The 19509-nt window shown below is 43.3% G+C and overlaps 2 protein-coding genes across 2 annotated transcripts; both read right to left on the bottom strand.

Moving 5' to 3' along the window:
• Positions 1–727: 727 nt before the first annotated feature.
• LOC136434486 (inactive cell surface hyaluronidase CEMIP2-like) lies at positions 728–15511 on the bottom strand. Its single transcript, XM_066427305.1, has 24 exons — positions 15353–15511; positions 13784–13921; positions 13114–13391; positions 12283–12563; positions 11820–11890; positions 11576–11665; positions 11197–11388; positions 10808–10977; positions 10387–10596; positions 9725–9927; positions 9351–9420; positions 8770–8898; positions 7983–8068; positions 7573–7740; positions 7031–7183; positions 6158–6338; positions 5636–5854; positions 5009–5223; positions 4389–4568; positions 3767–3989; positions 3196–3294; positions 1601–1761; positions 1140–1249; positions 728–901 (listed from the first exon to the last, which is right to left on the bottom strand). The coding sequence occupies exons 1-24, from the start codon at positions 15417–15419 to the stop codon at positions 783–785; spliced, it is 3813 nt and encodes a 1270-aa protein (XP_066283402.1). The 5' UTR covers positions 15420–15511; the 3' UTR covers positions 728–782.
• A 919-nt stretch (positions 15512–16430) lies between these two features.
• LOC136434487 (cell surface hyaluronidase-like) lies at positions 16431–19359 on the bottom strand. Its single transcript, XM_066427307.1, has 5 exons — positions 19142–19359; positions 18802–18900; positions 17949–18109; positions 17363–17472; positions 16431–16823 (listed from the first exon to the last, which is right to left on the bottom strand). The coding sequence occupies exons 1-5, from the start codon at positions 19301–19303 to the stop codon at positions 16705–16707; spliced, it is 651 nt and encodes a 216-aa protein (XP_066283404.1). The 5' UTR covers positions 19304–19359; the 3' UTR covers positions 16431–16704.
• Between the last annotated feature and the right edge of the window lie 150 nt (positions 19360–19509).

The raw sequence follows: 19509 nt of genomic DNA, 5'->3' as shown, positions 1-19509 counted from the left end.
CCTGCTTTTACTTTAAGGACAAATATAGACATGTGTATTCAAAGATAATGGGAGGATGTCGATATTGGGTTTTGAGTGTAAAGCATCATTAGGTGTCATTTACGTAATGTAAACTGTTGATGGGCGAAAGGTCACGTGAACAACTCCAGCTGTGTGTAAAAGAGTTTTGAGGGGTTACATAGCATATAGTAAGTTGATTTGAGGTCGCACCTAATCGGACGATAAACAATTCTGAATCTATTCTTAGGCTGCTACATGAGATTATTCTAACCAGGCCTAACCTAACCTAACCTAATCTAACCTAACCTAACCTAACCTAACCTCACATAGTATCGATGTTATACTGCGGCCTTCCTGAGTGTATCATACACGTAGCAAGTAATACAAATGATGCAGTATTACATCCATGCATTATTTTGAGACCATCCTGCAAATGAACAGAGTCCGTCGCTAGAACTTTGTCCAAACATGTCTTGTAGTATTATGGGACAAGAGGTAAAACACGGAGCCACGGCCTCTTCATTTCTATGTGTGGAGGTACTTACCGTCAATTCTATACCGTACCGACGTGAAAAAAGGCACTTAAACTTTTATCAATGCGAAATGTAGATGTTAACACTGCCAATAGAATGGCAACGATAAATAAATGATAAATATATAAATAAATAGATTACGAACTAGATCGAAAAAACGATCGCAATGACGAGACAAAAGGATGCAATACAAATCTACATCCATCAACTTTTATTGATGAATTAGACAGACTCCCATGTGGTCATTCTTCAGCCCATGAGCGGGATGTTGGTGTAGATCTGTGCCGGACCCTGGCCGGACGGCAGGTTGACTTGCCGGATCCAGCTGGGCCAAACCGTGCCCTTGAAACCAACCATTGCGAAATTGCCTGCAACAGTCGATAGAATGAAATCAGACAAGGTATAGGTAGTTTTAATTCTAACTGGAGTTTTTGAGCCTAGCTTCTAAAAAACTAAAAGCATTTGAAAATTTTCTTGCGATTTGATGGAAACTTGCTGCCCAACGGTGCCTAAAAGTACATGAGGACCTAAGGCGTAAGGTAAGGCAAGGAAGTGATAACTCTCAATGCAATCTTACTAGAAGAAATTGCAACAGAGACAACGCACCTCTGAAAACTGTCTGCACCGGCTCCTGAGCTCCGATCTCCTTCAGTGCGACCAGACACTCCCTGGCACGCGTGTGTGCCGCGTCACGCACCGACACAAGGACGATGGAGCTAAACAAAACCAGTATATTAGATTTGGAGGACCATTTCAAAGTTGAAAAACACAATTTTTGTTCATGTCAGGTACATTCAGATCTGATCGGGCAACCAGCTGGCACAGGTAGTCACCTCCAGTCACAAGCTACTTAGAAAAAGCCCCGTCCATTTTTACATACTTAACGCCACCTTGTTCTCAGCAACCATTTTCCCTCAGCAACCATTTTCCCTCAGCAACCATTTTCCTTACTCCCTTGAGCAGTTGTTGAGACCAGGTCTGACTGTATTTGAAGTCTATGTGGTACTTTGTAGGTGCTTTATTTGATTCTAACAAAGCGATTAAATGGCCTTCATGTTGTTACTTACTTCTGTGGGATGACGGTTCGGATGAAGCTCGCCATGGCAGCATCGGCTTCAGGTTGCCCGTAGGTGTCGAACGTCATCCTGTGCGTCACGGCTCCGGTGAGCGCGTCAACACTCATGACGAAGTAACCACGATTGTGGCCGTTGTACCGGACTCCGTCTATCTGAAAGACGTCGTTATAAAGAGTTTTATTTGCAAGCTCTTGCCCGAAGGCTACTTGCAACATGAAACAATGCATAGAAAAGGTAATATGCAGATAGTGCGAATCATGCCCGTAGCCAGGGGGGGTTCGGGGGGTTCGGACGAACCCACCCACAGGCTTGAAGGTCCACTTTCACAGGCTTGAAGGTCCACTTTCACAGGCTTGAAGGTCCACTTTTCAATGTTCAAGATTTTTTTTCAAGGCGGACTTATTTGTATTTGCATCAACAGCAAGGCCACAGAGGTTAGAATCCTAGTAAAAACTGCTCACTTCGACGTTGTCTCTGATTTTTCTTCTCAAATTCTCTCAAAAACACAGGAAATGCCCTTTCAGAAGGTTCAATTCTTAGAATTTGAAACGCTCCAGGGTCCACTTTTTAACGTCCAATGTTTGTTTTTTCAAGGCGGACGTATTTGTATCACCAGCGGGGCTGGAATCCTAGAAAAACTGCTAACTTTGTCTCTGATTTTTTTTCTTTGAAATCCTCTCAAAAACATGGGAAATGCCATATCAGAAGGTTCAATTTTTAAAATTTTCCGGGGGGCATACCCCCGGACCCCCCTAGAAAGCTCGCGCCTGCGGCGCTCGTCTCGCGCCTACGGCGCTCGATGGTCCCTCAAACATTAACAAAAAAAAAACCATTCAAAATCCTGGCTACGGGCATGCGAATTAACCATGTTGACAAGTGGAACAAATGGCTATTCTAAGAACTACCACGGAATACAATCTGCGATTTTTGAGTTTGACATGAAGCAGTGTCCCACTTTTTTTTAATGAGTGGGTTTCTATTTTTTAGACACTTAAAAAGAATATACTTTTCCCCATATGTCAAACGACGTCTGCTTACTAATAGGTATCCTTGCCACTAGACGGCAGAATCGGATTTGTGAGACCCTTGATTTGATTATTGGAATATGACGTTAGATGTAAAATTACAGCACATAAAACGTTAAAAGATCTTTGTCGAATCTTTGGTCGATCACCAGCGGCCGCAACGACGTCTCAGCCTTTAGCGGAAAAAGGGTGCTTGAAAAGGTTGTTCTCCACGTGATATTAGCGAGATACTCTTTATATTCGTGTCTGAAGTCGCATTTTGTATTACTCCTTGAAACCCTAACTTGTGCTTAGCATCACTCGATTAGCCTCTACCAGGCCCCGTGGATGGCTGGAAAAATAGTAGAAATTGAACAGATAGAGAGAATAGTATGCTAAGGGAGTCGGCTACGGAGAGGGGGACCATTTCCCATCCACAAACAGTGGGAAACTGTACCCCTATAGTAGACTAACTCCTCTTTCATGTTTTTCCGTTTATTTGGCCGATTTCTACTCTTTCCAGCCGCCTCTGGAGCCTGGTAGAGGCTACACTCGATATGATAGAGAAGTTCAAAAGTGTACCTCTACAAAGGACCTGTGTCCGAGCTGTAACTCCTCCCAGCCTGCGGACTGGACGGACACTTCCAAGTACTTCAGGTTGTCATCATAGACGATGGCCTCCTGAAGAGAAATACAAGTCCGTTACTCCCTCCTATTATGATAGAAACTTATAGGTCTCTATCATGATAGTGGTGCCAAGAAGTGCATTTCTTAAAAGCAATGCACTTCAGTGCACTTCTAGGCACCACTAACCCACTACTGGAGTCACGTGTAGTAATATAACGTGTCCAGAATAGTGGTACAGTCATTCTGAGCTCTGTAGATTTTGTCGAGAAATCTATGGGTAAATTATTATGTTTTCTGGATGGCTTCCCTTTCTTGGTCCTTCCATAGACACGATGCATATGGATGCGCGCCCCTTCCTCCTTGCACCCTCACACATGTGAATGCAGTCCTCTAGACGTGCTGACAAGTTGTCTGGCGTTTCTAACAACTCTTGCTGGATGAATGTATGTTTAAATGGTTATGCTAGTCTAATGGCTTAGTGATTTAAAACCTTTCTGGAATGCAGCCGTCATTTCTTGGAACTCACCGGAGCGCCACATCCAGTGCAGTCGTTAACCAAGCTCAGGAAACTGGGCATGGGGACAGTCTCTGTCGGCGTCAGGCTGTACTTGGGATAGGCTGCAGCCGTACAGTCGCTGACCGCGTCACTTGTCATGGTGGCCGTGATGATGATCCTCTCACAGCCCATGTGTGAACAGTAGTCGTAACCTTCGCGGTCGTAGTTAGCGCGGATTTTCAGGAAGAACAGGCTGCAAGGAAACAATTCAGCAAGACACTATGTTCATAAGATATTATCTTTCTCAGTCTTCATTCTACTTTTGACGACAATCTCCCCATAGCCTCGGTCAATGTTTCGAGTTTATGTATTACTAATATAAGCATATCCAGAATTTGTATGTTTGCAAATCTTGTCAGAGTGAATGTATATGCGGGTCGTCTAAAAGAGCATCAATATTACACAGTACTGTTACAGTAACAGTATCTTAGTTGTCAGAGGTTTCACTAAGCTTTCGCTTACCTCGTACTTTCCTCAAAGTGTTAGCATTTTTTGAAGACAAAAAAAACGACAAAAAGGATGTTGGAAATCATCATGTTTATCTCTACTCTCAGTGAAATGCTAAGAAGAGAGCTGAAATACTTCTTCTCACCCTGTGCTTTCCTCGAAGTAGAACATCTTGCCGTCTCCCCCCTCCACAGCGGCTAAGCTGGAGACGGGATGGATCTCCTCATCGTGCAGCACGGCGCGCGGATACCGCCTCTCCAGCTGGTACGTGACTCGGAAGATGGTTCCTGGCGGGTAGCACAGTCCCAGCCGCAGCCAGTCTCCGCTGAGGTGGGAATGGGCTGGGTTAATATAAAATACAGTAGGGGCATCTTCCATAGATAGGTTTAAAAACGATTGTAGTTAGATGTGTAAAGGTTAGGTGTGACAGGTCGTTCCGTGTAATATAACCGGCCAGCTGCTGCGCGCCGGGTACCTGCGAAGCTATACAGGCACAGATACAGGAGCTGGTGTGTTACGCTGAATTGCGGTTATACCTGCTATATATATACAGATACAGATTATGCTGGGTTAACTTGAATATGCAAGGACAAAGTTTAGATTACTTTTATTTGACGAAGTCGCCGTTTGGTAAGTAGCCGGTAGTTATTTCTACTGCAATTACAGACAACTAGATTGATTTGACAACTGAATTTCTTATTTTTCTACATAAAGATTGACTAGTTCCAACTGCCCAAGAGCTATTATTTGATACGCATGCAGTACCTGTTGAAGTTTATCGGGTAGACGGTCAGTTGTTCGGGAGCCCGCCCGTTCCAGTGGACGGTGTATGACTTCTCCAGCATGACCGTGGGCTGGTACTGCTGGAAGCCGCTAGGACCCTGCTTCAGGGGCCCCTTCATTGTGAGCGGCTGATCGGGATACTCGTCACGAACCATCGACATCAGGAGGGAGTTTGGCTGCCTTGCCTGGATATACAGCTGGGGTAAAGACAGATCTAATTTCAAGAAGAGGGAAGAGTCATATAAACTAAAGATCTAGTGGTAGCATAGCTTTATATAGTTAACTATTTTGAAAACGATATATTTAGTCGTAGCATAGCTTAAGCCGTTTTGTTTTCCTCTATTGTCCAGTAGCAGCAGCCTTTATGGCAAGAGCGTGCAAGTAACAATCATCATCATCATCATCATCATCATCATCATCATCATCGTCATCATCATCACCATCATCATCATCATCATCATCAACATCTTCCACTTCTGTTGGCAATTAACTGCGCGGCACAATACATATTCGTTGTCTTTGCTCTATGTAAAGCGATACAAAGGAAATAGGAATCGTGTGTACTACTATATAGTACAATGACAGAGGTACATGTTTTTGAATGCCTACCTGTCCATACTTCCCGCTGCAGACGTACGCTTGCCACTCCGGCTTCTCTAGGCACCCCGGGTTCCTGACCAGGTAGTTGTTCTGCCCGACTACGTAGCTGTCCGGGTAGCCGGTGAGGCTGCCGTCCACGTCTTGCGTGATCTGGGACTTATCCCCGTCGTTTTCATACCTGCCGAACCAGGGCAGGTTCTTACCACCGTGGAACACACGGGTCTGAACCTGGGGATAGAAGAGTGTCCAACATTAGCCTTCACAGATGCTTGGGAGCAAAAGTTTTGTATATGCTGGATTTGTGCCACAGTGTGTATGATAAAAGTCCCCTATTCCAACACCCACATTTCAAGATAGGCGAAATAAGGAAATAATTACAGTAGCTTGCTGTTTGTTACTGTTAGGATAATATGGTTAAAATTACATGTATGTATGTATGAATCTACCTATCTTTCTCTATCCCTCTGTAAATACATGCTCTGGTAGCTTCTATCTTCCGCTGAAAAGACTACGTATATGTCATCAACTCACATCCTCAAACTTGGCCCCAGTGACGTTGTTGTTCGGCGTCATTTGCCAGTTGTTGCCCAGGAGATATCCGATGGCGCTGCTCCAGCGGTTGTACTCCGGGGCGGCGGCGAACTTTTTGAAAGTGCAGCTTTCGGCTTGGGTGGGACCGTCGTATATTTCTAGTCCTCGTATCGGGAAGGTCCTACGATTCAAGAAGAAATAAGACATATCTCATACCTCAGTTAGCCTGACTAAATCGCGCTCCTAGCGGCCGGGCAGACTGTAACTGTACCCTAGAGGGGAGCTTGTGTAAACACAGACGAATACCCCAGTGAAATATTTAGCGATTTTGTTTTATTTCTCGTCTTATTCATTATTGCAAATTTGTCACTAATTCCATCTATGCGAGGCCGACTTTGGACCAGGGCCAAGCCAACCTTCCCATCCTGCCATTCACTCTACAATATCCAACTACGGACACACACCAGGACAAACAAACAAACAGACCGAAAATTTTTTTCATGGAGGTAATTGAATTCTATCTTAGTGTCGTTTCCTGACATCATGTCAGGTCTAGTGTCAAGGATTCTGTGTTAATATAGTCATAGTTTATCATGGTGCGATTTTTCCTAAGCAGCAGTGGAGTCAGATAAAATATAACTTAAATGCACGACAATCATATTTTTAAAAAGGCATTGCTGAAAATCTTAGAGTCGTTTCCTGACATCATGTCAGGTCTAGTGACAATAATTTTGTGTTTATATAGTCATAGTTCATCATGGTGTGATTTTTCCTAAGCAGCAGTGGAGTCAGATTAAATATAACTTAAATGCACGACAATTATATTAAAAAAAGGCATTGAAATTCTCTAAGTGCTTTGAAAACGTTACTCACGTAGCGTGAGGCAGACTCCTCGGTACCGGCTTGACCCCACCCATCCCCCACACACTGGACCCGCTGGCGGTCCCCACGTTCTCACTCTCTCCGATGAAGATGCTGTTCCGGACGTGTTGGCTCGATCCCACGTCGTTAGGGAACGTGCCTTCACTGTATCAACAAATGCACGTTAATATCAGTCGTGACATGGTTCATCGACTATTCGGCAAGCCATTTGGCAATGACTAATCATTTGATAACTGTCAGAACTTTTGTTTCTAACACCATAATGAGGAATGAATCTCTTGATTTAATTTGATTTCATTTGATTTATTAGGCTGTATAAAATGACATACAGCCAGGTCTACCGAACTAGCCGGAGGCTATTTCCTTGATACCGGGAGATAAACAAATAAAGAGACGAATCGTGTAGCTACAGACGCGTAATGAGACACCTGCAAGTCTGTAAACAGGTAGAGAAACACCGAGACAAATTCATGATGAATCCAAGTCATGCGCATTGTCACGGTGACTGTAGAAATGACATATGAATTCGGTACCTGGCCATAGTCAGTCCTTTTCCATTATCCACGAAGGCGCATTTGTTGAACCAGATGTCCCCTCCCCGGACCCAGGCTCCCTGGTCCCAGTTCTTGAAGGCGATGAGACCCTCGATCATGGCTGGTACGCGTGGCTGCAGGAGGTCAGAGTTCTGGTGAGGTTTGTACCTGCAGGTGACAACATGTCAAATAGCAAAAGGAAGGTTACCGCTCCGTTTTGTAAATGTTTTGTGGTTTTGCGTCAGAATGCTATTGAAGATCCATGATGTATCATACCAAATGGTTTTGTTGAAATCCATCCAATCGTCTTTAAGCATAACTTTATGGCACGACGAAGGATACCATAAAAGAAAGAATGCACAAGATTGAAGAAAACGTGAATTTGAAGAATATGAGATAAAGACCAATACCGTCCGCCGGTTCTGGATAGATACTCCTCCGGCTTATTTGCAGATGGCTGGCTGGTCTTCACTCCGTTGTCGATCATAAACCCGTCCTAGGTAAACACAGTGCGAGGTCATTTAAAAGTAAATTAGGCAGGTTAATTACTCAGTTAATGAGCAACTTGAAGCATCAGTGTATTAAGTATGATGATCGTACAATAGACATAGTAATGACTTCAACATGATCTATAGATATCTGTTTAACAGCTATCTTCGCAGCACTGAACAGACGATGGCTCTGTTGCATTGAGTCACACCCTCACGTTCTTACATATATGTAGATTATACTAACAGTCTAAATTCTGAAGCTTGTACCTTCACACACACACACACATATCTTTACACAAAATTTCATTATTCTATTGTCATTTCTTCCTTGTTATTCATATCCGTCCGGTCACTTGTTAGAAACGCGTTGTGCAACTTCTAGTAATCCCTGCAATAAGGGCTCAGTTGTACAACGAAAGTAAGCTGAAATAAGCGATTGTTTCAGTTAAATGTTATTTCATATTCACACAGAGGAACATCTTCACTAAATAGCTTTAAGGAACGGTTGCAGTCAGATGTGCAAAAGTTAGCTGCGATAGGCCGTTCAGTGTAATATAACCACTGCTGCTGACGCGCCGCGTGCCTGAGAAGCTGGTGTGTTACGCCGAAGGGCGGTTATACCAGCTATACAGATACGGATACAGAAGAACCATGTTGTTGTTAACACTTTTCATGGAGGTTCTTGCAAAACCTTAATGATGCTTACTATTCCGTTGGAGTGCGCTCTGTTGTTGTAGAAACGTCCTAAGGGCGCCCGGAATGCTTGGTTCCTCGGCAGGGCGCCCGCTGACGGACCGGTTGGCTCATTGTGGAAGATGTACCAGATTCCTGTATGCTTTAGATATTATAAAAAAAGGTTATGGTGAAGGTAGTCCCGTAGGCTTTCTGGGCCGCAGGGGCAGTGGATTGTTAATTCACTGTGTCTAGGGCACGGTATAGGGAGACTGAGCCCATCCGGGCCTCTCCTTCCACTGCCTTATACCCCCCCCCCCCCTAACCGAAGTCAGATACTCATAATTACACCTAGGTGAAGTGAGGAAAGTAGTGTTAAGTGCCTTTTCCAAGGACACAACGTCTAGCCAGTGAATTAAAGGAATCGAACTGTGACTTCTCTATCTTGTGTTAGTTAGTCTAGTCTAGTCATTCGATGCCACTTCGCAGGGGACATACGACGATATTGATTGTACGTTTCCAGAAAATAAAATATATATTTTTACATAGGTTTTAGAAAATATTCATTGGCCTTGTAACATCGTACGTCCAAGAAAGAAAGAAGGAAATGCACACCAAAGATCCGGCGGCCGCATTGTTGGTGAGAACGTTGTTTGGATGGGCAATCCAGAACGTGGTCACAGCCCTTTAAGTTAATTCACAACAACAACGAGTGAGTTGAAAAATACTTATTAAAGCTACAGAGTTAAGTTAATACAACTACATGTTGGCAATACAAGAGCTGATGGTAAACCGTGTTGCACAATATCATCATGATATATGACAAATGTATGGAGAGAACATAGTCAAGAACATTTGAAATCTATCAACATAATTGTCATAATCAAATCAAATCAATATATTCTTTAGATGTGTCGATTTACAAGCACAAATCATGAGTATAAAGGTTTTCAGTGGCATCCTGTAATACGCTTGCAAAATTATCTCACCGACAGTCGGCTAATGCAGGGACGTAATCCCCGTACACGGCGTCCCTCATGGAGCGGCACATGTTGTCGTCCCTGTCGGTGGGCAGCAGCGTGCCCGCCCGCGTCACCAGGCCCAGGTTGTGGTCCAGCACGTTCCGCTGCTCCACTCCGTCCTCCAGGAAATAGCAGTGGCCGAGGGTGTCGTACCCAACCGTGTCTTGGACCTGCAAACGTACCAGAACATTAGCGTGAAAGTTTATCTGAGTTGGTAAAATACATAATGAAGAGATAAACGGTTAACATCCAACTCAAATAATTTAACTCAATCGCTGTGGAAACTTGACGTTCTATACGTGTGGCGTCAGCAATGAATCAAATGAAAGGCGCACCAATCTTCCCCCAACTAGGACGGGGAACGCTATCGACTTCCGACGACATTTGACCAATTACTGATGTCATACGTGCAGGAAATTCCCGTGAGTCCAATTTTTCATTTGCAATGGACAACAGTTTATCCTTTGTCAGAATACCCTTTGTCTTCAACTGCCGTACAGATGTAAACACACGTCAAGATCAACTACGATTTGGTTATGGTTGTAAAGCCATTTCCAGATCTATGGGCTTGCATTGTTGCTGTTTCACAAAAAAATGACTATTTTGGTACAGAGTCGACACAGACTGACCAGCAGTCCATGAGTCCCGTGGATGGTCACACAGCGGGAGAAGCAGTGGTGAATGGACAGCTCTCGGACGTACGTGGGGCGGCTGTAGCCTCCGACCTCGTCCACATCTCCGGCCATGTGGAAGTGGACAGGGTAGCTGCCCTGCACTTGCTGGCCCATACGGGTGAACTCGATGCCGGATAGATGGACGTTCTTGAAATCTGGTAGAATCTGGTGATGAGAAACAGAAAAGAGAGAATTTGGCTCTGAGTAAGACCCATGAAAATACTTGTGTTGTATTCAAACACAAGTGCACGTTCTTGAAACCTACTTGAATCTGATGGTGATAAACGAAAGGGAGCCAGACCCATAAAAAGCCTACGTTGAAAACAAACACTAACTATTTGTGTAATGATATCTCCATATGCTAATCCAAAGGTACCTTCACATGTCCACCGTAGGTGTCGTAGTCGAAGAACTGACAGAAGTTGTCGCCGTAGCAGCTGTCCTCTACCTCCCCCTGGAACTTGATGTTCCTGGTCAGCAGACCAACCTCTCCTCTCATGTCTACGTCATCCGAGATCTCGCCGAAGTGGGTGTACTTAATTTGCCCTGGAGTCAAACATTACCCATTCATTAGCAGCCACATGAGGACACATGTGAACCAGCCAAATGATGGATGACGTACAGCGGTCTTCGTCCGATTGACGGACGAACCACTACTAGTCATTAACAGTCTCAAGAGCGACTAGAACACAAGCATGTGTTGAAAGAAAATGATGGGGATTAAAGGGAATGAATAAATAGACAGAAATCATTGGAGATTCTCACCACTAACTTTGACCTGGTGGCTCGAGCACTCCGGACACGGCAGCAACTGGAACTCCTCTGCCTGCTCCATGTTGTAGTCCGTGCTGGCCAGCACGATGTGGTCCCCAGGCTGCCAGGAGCTGACGTCATCCTTCAGGTTGATGACGTACTCACCTCCTGTGCCCTCCACCGAAAAGGTGAAACGGGATCGTCCTGGCGTAGACAATGAAAACATAGTAGATATTTCAAGATGCAACCGAACATCACCTTACGATAAACAATGATGTTACCGTATATCAAATAGTAAGACTATTTTTCCAAGCAAAACGTTTAGTGCAGTTTCCACTGCTCACCATCAGTTTATTTATCAGATCGAACCAACAATCTGAGATGTTCTTACCTAGCCATTCACTTGTGGCGGTGACGTCGAAGGATCCGAAGAAGGCATCAAAGGTGCCGGTGATGGTAGCTCTGCCTGTGGTCTGCTCGTCTGGATTATGACAGCGGGCAAATGTGAATGAATACAATGTCATATCATGTTGAAAACATGCTGACTGCTGTGTACACACGTAGATAGATAGATCCATTGAGTTAAGAAAAGCAGCGGTATCGACCAAGAAAGAAGGGATTCTAAAAGTACTCACCGACATAGGGGATCCTTTGCTCCACTGCAGCACCGGGATCTCCCTTCACACCCACCAGCACCCAGGGCTGCCTAAAGTGGCACATGTGTATGAGTATGTTGCAAAATGGACGAACTCATTTTAGAAATGACATTCAGCTGTCAAAACCCTAGCTATATCAATACCACCGTGACTGTATTGTACCTGTTTTTTATTCATTTTGTTTATTGGTTTGGCTGTTCAGCACACACAACCAAGGCTGCCCAACTAGCCTGTTGCTAGTACAAAGGACTAGCCAAAGATAAGACATTACAATGGAATTTTGACATGGACAGCATATTAACAAGCTACAACAATATTCTAAGTACACGTACATGATATTGTATACAAATGCTTTGAAATAACGTCTAGCTATAATGGCATCTTCGTCGAGAGGTTAGGGTCAGTGCGTATACATTCATGTATGTTAGGGTCGCCTATGTACCTGTGTCCCAATGAGTTCACTTCAACGCTTCCAAACGCCTCTCTGATCTTCTGTCGGGCTGAAGCTTCCAGATTATTGGAGGCCTCGTCTTGCGTTATCAGCGCCACGATTTTCTCGGACGGTATTTGGTCGATGAAAGTTTCCAGACTCCGGCTGTCCTGTTGGCTGGCGTACGTGTCGAAGGTTTGCCAGTCCAACACGGCTCCAGATATCTCGTCGATGACGTGCACGTGCATTCCCGGGCCCCCTCCCATAGTGTTCGAATCCCAAGCATAGGTACCCTGTTGTACAAGAAAAGGGACACTATTTTGAGTTTTGTTCCACACTGGTATTAGCTTTTGTTCATAATTTCCTCAATGAGAATGAAGGTAGTGTTTTCTGGTCGTTTGTCTGTATACAGGATTTTTTTTTGTCTTTGCATATCATGACCAACAATGACCTAAAAGCTATGGATGGATTGCGATGACATTTAGTAGGTGGGTAGGTTTTGAAAAGGTAAGGTTGATCATGGGTCACCCGGCCGTTGGCTTTCCTTGGTATTGCAGCAGAACTTCCGGTTTTTGTATCTTTTGTCCTGGACATGCTGTGGTCTTTATCTTTAGACTGTTGTGGCAGTGTTTATTCGTAAATTCTAATGTCAGGGATATATGAAAAACAGGCTTGTTGCCTGGTAGTATTTTTCCCTGTATAAATTGATAAATGAATGAAAATAAATGAAACACTAATGCGTCCATTGAAGTATCCATTTGTCCTTCAGGACAATGATTTTTCAATAAAGATAGATACTCATTAAGACGATATACAACGTAAAAGTAAAGTCTCAGCACCCACCTTAGGAAGGCCCCCTGCCGGAACTGTCTGTGTGAGCTGTGTCCACGCCAGCTTGTGCTGCCCGTGGATCTCCAGTGTCCCTCCCGCCATGACCAGGAACTGTTTGCTGTTCTTCTGGTCGTCCTTGCGGCCGTACAGGGACACCGTGGCCTTCCCCTGGTACGGGCAGGTCTCACTGCCGATGTGGAACTCGCCATCGCTGCTCAACGTGATCTCACGCGACCGAAGGACTATTTCTGCATCACTTGTCGGACCCAAGTCAGCAAAGACAAGCCTTCCTGTGGATGAAATGTTAAAGCGTGGGAATCAACGATCATCACCCCCTAACATTTCCTACTGTGCAACCTGATTAAAGAATGGTGGTATTGTGTGCATTCCTTTAGGCCATTGTACACAACACGCATTTTGGAATACAAACAAATTACTTTTTGTGTTGAAACTGTTCCTGCAGCACATCTTCCAGTAGTACTATTCCTACATTACTTGTCGGTTCCAAGTCAGTGAATACAAGCCTTCCAGTGTACAAATTGTGAAAGCATACACACTCGTGACGTCATTTTATAAGTGCTGGACAACACAACGCCAAGTACCTTTTGTGATGTTAATCAAGGTTTCAGTATTAGATATTTCTAACAAGTATCAGAAGAATCTGGTAGAAACCTTGACTTACCCCCATCTTTGACTTCCAGTGAGAGAAACGTTGCGGATGATTGGAGCAGATAGTTCTGTCCTCTACCCACAACCACCTGCGCGGTGGGGTCATGCCCAGGGTTCCATGGGGTCAAGGTAGAGTCAACATCCGGGCACCCTGGTGATACAAAAATGACGTCGATTCAAATTATGTATAGACTTCGGGTGTTTGCCATACTCCGTAGATATCTCTATGTGTAGACATATCTCTATCTGCTGCTCGTTCCTATAATGACCCCATCGATGCCTTTTTCATGTGTGTGGGCTGATCGTTTTAGTTTTATGTCGGGAGCATTGCTCAGTTCACATATTCTTCCCTTTACTCTCCTATGAGTTTGGACAAGCTTGTGTGTTACTCCGAAAGGCGGTTATGCCGGCTATATAGATACAGACACTGTGATACAGACTTGTATCTATGATGAGTTATTTACAAAGCCATGCAACTGTATTCTTAATATTTTTTCCGATTTAGAATGTAATATGATTCAAAGCCAAGCCCCATTACTCTCCATGCAGAGGCTAGGCTCCGGCTTGTTTCGGACTAATTTTTTTCAGGCGTTTTTGTTGGCCTTTCTCTTTTGTCAGCTTGTCTTGGTATATATTGGCCATATATAACTAGAAAAACTTACAAAATAGAAAGGACACAGATACGCTTAAACAGACGCCCAATACAAGCCAGGGCTTATCCTCTACTTAGGTAGAGAGCGACACAACAATCTCTACGTTGTGCCCTTGTAACATTATTTGGGATAAAATTTATATCACGAAGTTGGACCACAGCTGGTTAGATCCCCATGTAATATTTGTTTAACTTGTCAGTACAACTACGCACGGCAATGTATGACCTTTGCCTATACATCCATAACCATAACCATGTTACTATTGAAAATACACTTAACTGTCAACATTGACCACGGTACGGTCAATGGGAACTTACTATAACGACATATCTTTATCGCCCAGCCAACAATAGTAGATTGGATATAGACAAAATGGATTCTTGATGAGCATTACACCGGCCAATTCTATGTGGTGTCTGCGTGTTTCTCGTAGTGACACGCCATCTTAGACTTGTTGTACGGGCTTCTTCGCCAAAACTTGCTTAAACTTGTGAACAAAACATCTATAACAAAATATCGAATAGACTGACTTTTGGTCATAGCTTATCTTTCATGAAAGATATGCTCTTCAGTTGCTTATCTGGTGATTCATTCATTGACGTGATAATGTCGCCTCTAGTGAGTCTTTCACATCCAGCTATATAGTAACAAACTTAGATCCACAAAACAGCAGCATAGATTGTCTTTCTTACTTCGACGAGGCTATATCACCTACTGGCTATATCACCTACTGATTGAAAGTATTTACAACAACAACAACAACAAAAGAACGAACTGCACAATCTCTAGTCGGATGATTATTTCTTTCCAAGGGGTCGTTTTTTTAGTCTGGTATAAATAGCACCGTGCAGAATAGCACCATATCGAACAGTATGATTCCTTTAACAAGCACGTAAGTAAGCAAAGAGAACTGTTTAATAGTGTCTTACCTGGGCTCTGCGATAAAACCGCAGTCAAAAGTCCCAGTACCACGGCTGCAAAAACGCAGGTTGACATCTCAAGTCAAGTGTATCGCTCGTTTCTTCCAACGAGGCACTGGCGGCAAATGTTCACCTATATAACGCCTTAGTGACTTATATTCTCACAAGAACTGTCTTATGTATATATTTGATTTACAATAGGAAGCGGGGTGTCTGATAAGAACGTGTCCGTACGTAAGGCAAGCCTACCCGGGGTGTTGACATACATGTAGTTGGCATGCTGTTGTTTATTGATATAACATATGCCCTGTTACCAATATACAGGCATCCACCTTTTCATAAAGTCTCATGTCTTGTATTGATATTTTTAAAAAAGCACTTCCGTTGCAGGCATGCGAATTGCAAGCTTTCGTCTGGTCAGCCCTGGGGTGTTTACATACATGTAGTTGGCATGTTCTTGGTTACGGAACTACGTCAACTATATCAAATATGCATACATTACCTCTTTGATAAAGTCTCATGTCTTGTATTGATAGGAAGTATTCCCATTTCATGCACGGTGATTGCAAGTGTCCGTAAGGTTAGCATACCCAGTATGTTAACAAACATAGTTGGAATGCCACTGCTCACGGATTTACGTCACATATGTCCTGAATGACACTTTTTATACAGTTTCATGTCTTGTGTTGATATAAAGTTGTTCCGTTGCATGTACGGTGATTGAAAGTGTCCTTAAGGTTAGAAAACCCTGTATGTTGACAAACATAGCTGGAATGCCACTGCTCACGGATTTACGTCACAAATGTCCTGCAACATTTATCATTTGATAAGGTTTTATATCTTGTACTGATACGAAGTGGCTCCCTTACTTGTATGGGGAATACAGCTAGCCACGATGTTGAATAAAAAACGTCTTAATTCTTAGCAATAACAATTACTGGGTCGTGTTATCTGGGTGAAATAACGTAGAATGGAAATGTGTCAAAATCTACATACATATATCTTTATGTTATTTTCAACCAAGTTAAAACTTTGCAGTCAATAGATTGATCAATCAATTTACATATTAGAAAATACTAGAGACGTCTTTCTACATGAATTTTTTTATTGTATGAGTTGAAGAAGTTTGCTTCTTTTTCTAAACCAACTCCGCCCATGAAAACGTGTCAACATCTACATAAACATACTCATTGTAGACGTTCTTCATCATATATCTTCATATCGTTTTCAACCATCTTACAACTTTACAGTCAATAATTAATCAATCAAGCCCACCGCACAGGTTAGAAAATACTAGAGACGTCTTTTTGCATGAAAACATTTATTGTATGAGTTGAAGAAGCTTCTTGTTCTACTCTGACTCAGCCCATGAGCGGAATCTTGGTGTAGATCTGTGCCGGACCCTGACCGGACGGCAGGTTGACTTGCTGGATCCAGCTGGGCCAAACCGTGCCCTTGAAGCCGACCATGGCGAAATTATCTATAACAGAGGACGAGATAACAAACTTTGATAGCCAGAAAATCATTGTATATGGAAAGATTATTTTACAGTTCAAACATCTACAAAGCAAGCGTGAAAATAAAAAGTAAGATATGTTAATCATAATGTAATCACATTCGATGAGCTAGTAATGATCTTGGCAATCGGTGCACAAATTGCATAGACTAGACTAAACTATAACATTAACATCACTTGAAAATTCATCTGTGTTGTTAAAAATCATTCTGAATCAAGGTTGAAGTGCAATTGCCAACACAAAAATTGGACCTATCCAACTGTTCAACTGCAGTCTTTGTCAAGGAATAAGCAATCCAATGTTGCAGAACATATGATCCACCGCTCACCAAGTCACGCATTTGCATAACGTGGCGTCACAGAAGTAGTGAATTGCTCATTCCTTCACCAAGACTGGAGTTGAACAATCGAAAATTCGGGTATGTCCAATTTTTGTGTTGGCAATTACAGTTCAACCTTGATTCAGATAGACTATATAACATCAGTAACACAAACTAGCACACCTCCTTGGTCTGTCTGAACAGCCTCCTGAGCTCCGATCTCCTTCAGAGCGGTCAGGCACTCCCGGGCGTACCGACTTGAAGAGTGACGTGTTGTGATGAGGACGATGGAGCTAAAGAAAGTGGGAAATTTAGCATGTAATGATTGGATGAAAAATGTCACCCGCAAGAAAGGGAATATTTCGGAAAGCTGTTGTTGCTCATTGCACGAATTCAAATTGCTATAATTTTTAATATGTACATATTATATTTAGAATATTGGTATAGCTCGTTATGCTGTCCATTGTAATGTCCTGTCTTTGTCAGCAGGGTTAGCCCTTTGTAATAGCTGCAGGCTAGTTGGGCAGCCATGATTGTGTGTCCTGAACAGCCAAACCAATAAACAGCTCTATTTACCTGAAGAATTTAGTTCCTGAAAGTATGTACTCAATCTGCTATTTCACCACACGTTCAAATGTTCTCAAGATCAACATTTTTAGAAATAGCAGATCTTTCTTACGTTAACTCACTGAAAATCATTCAGCTATTAAATGTGTGGCTAGCAACTAAAAAGTAATTTGCATTTGATGTATACATGTATATCACTTACTTCTGTGGGATGTCATGACGTATGAAGTTAGCCATTGCTACATCAGCTTCAGTTTGACCGTTGGTGTTGAACGTCATCTGATGCGTCACGGCGCCCGTCAGCGCGTCAACGGTGATGATCAGGAAGCCCCGGGAACGATCGTCGAACCGGACACCGTCTATCTGAGGGAAATTGCACCTCAAATAGTCTATTAGCATGTAGTTACCTTCGCCGAGAAAGTTATATTTTAGGTTACGCCAGCTGTGGGCTGGGTCTGTATGTATGTCAACAGCATAACTCGAGAAACCTTTGATGGATCTTCATGATTTCTGGTAGGTGAGTAGCGGTTGTAAAAACGAAGGTCAGGTTAAAAAATGGTTTATCTGGAGTGCAGGAATGCCAGGATACTAAGTCTATCCATTTGCTTGAGTGACTGTTACCTTGCGTATTTACTACCTGGATGTCTAACCTTCATCGACGTATGAAGTGAGGTACTCCATTTCAAATTAATGGGATACCATTTTTATTCATATGTATGATGTTGCATTGGTATGACTCTCCATCATCGTAGTCTATGAATTATAGTTTTGATAACACTAAAGTCACTCCACCGTCAAGGAAAGTCGTGTAAAGCGCTTTCCCAATGGCACAACGTCGAAGCATGGTGAGTATCGAACCCGTGACCTATTGGTTCTAAGTCCAACGCTCTAACCGGTACGCCACGCCTACGCCCACTGAGCCACTTTGGCTAATCTGTCAAAATGTGTGCCAAAAACACACTACGGATTTGGTGCGCCAGTGTGCCAACATCTGCACATTGACATCTACCAAGAGCCTTTTTTTTTTTAACACTAAAGGGAGAATGCAAACGTACCTCGATATAGGGTCTATGGCCCAAATCCATTTCCTCGCCCCCGGCGGACAAGATGGTTACCTCCAGATATTTCTGGTAATCATCACTGACGATTGGCTCCTAATTTGGTCATGTCATGTTTATATGAAAAAAGAAACATGTTAATCGTTAAACTCCTGCTGGCCACGTTTTCAGTGTACAGTGAAAACGTTTATACACTACAGAGGAATTGGGGCTTGTAAATATTTTACAGCTGACGGTATTGCATAGACATAAGGCTTTGCTTGTGCTACCAATCTTGAAAGTAGAAAAGAGATATCCTTACAACGCTTCTGTACTTCTGCGAAGTCTGTTAACTCACCGGAGCACCACAACCTGTACAGTCGTTGACCAAGTTCAGGAAGCTCGGCATGGGGACAGTCTCTGCCGGCGTCAGGCTGTACTTGGGATAGGCTGCTGCCGTACAGTCACTCACCGCGTCACTTGTCATGGTGGCCGAGATGATGATCCTCTCACAGCCCATGAGTGAACAGTAGTTGTGGCCCTCCCGGTCGTAGCTAGCGCGGACTTTCAGGAAGAACAGGCTGAAAATAAAGACTCAAATATGAGTGTGGCCTTTGGCTGCAACAATATTTACTGTTCTCCCTTTCGACGACTGGAAGGATGTTGGCTATAACTTATTTAAACACATTTTCAGACGTGATTTTGGTTGATTTCATTAGGAACGAC

The sequence above is a fragment of the Branchiostoma lanceolatum genome, chromosome 5, assembly GCF_035083965.1.
Source record: "Branchiostoma lanceolatum isolate klBraLanc5 chromosome 5, klBraLanc5.hap2, whole genome shotgun sequence".
Taxonomy (NCBI): domain Eukaryota; kingdom Metazoa; phylum Chordata; class Leptocardii; order Amphioxiformes; family Branchiostomatidae; genus Branchiostoma; species Branchiostoma lanceolatum.
The sequence above is the reverse complement of the archived record's forward strand: the minus strand, read 5'-3'. Positions and strand labels throughout refer to the sequence as shown.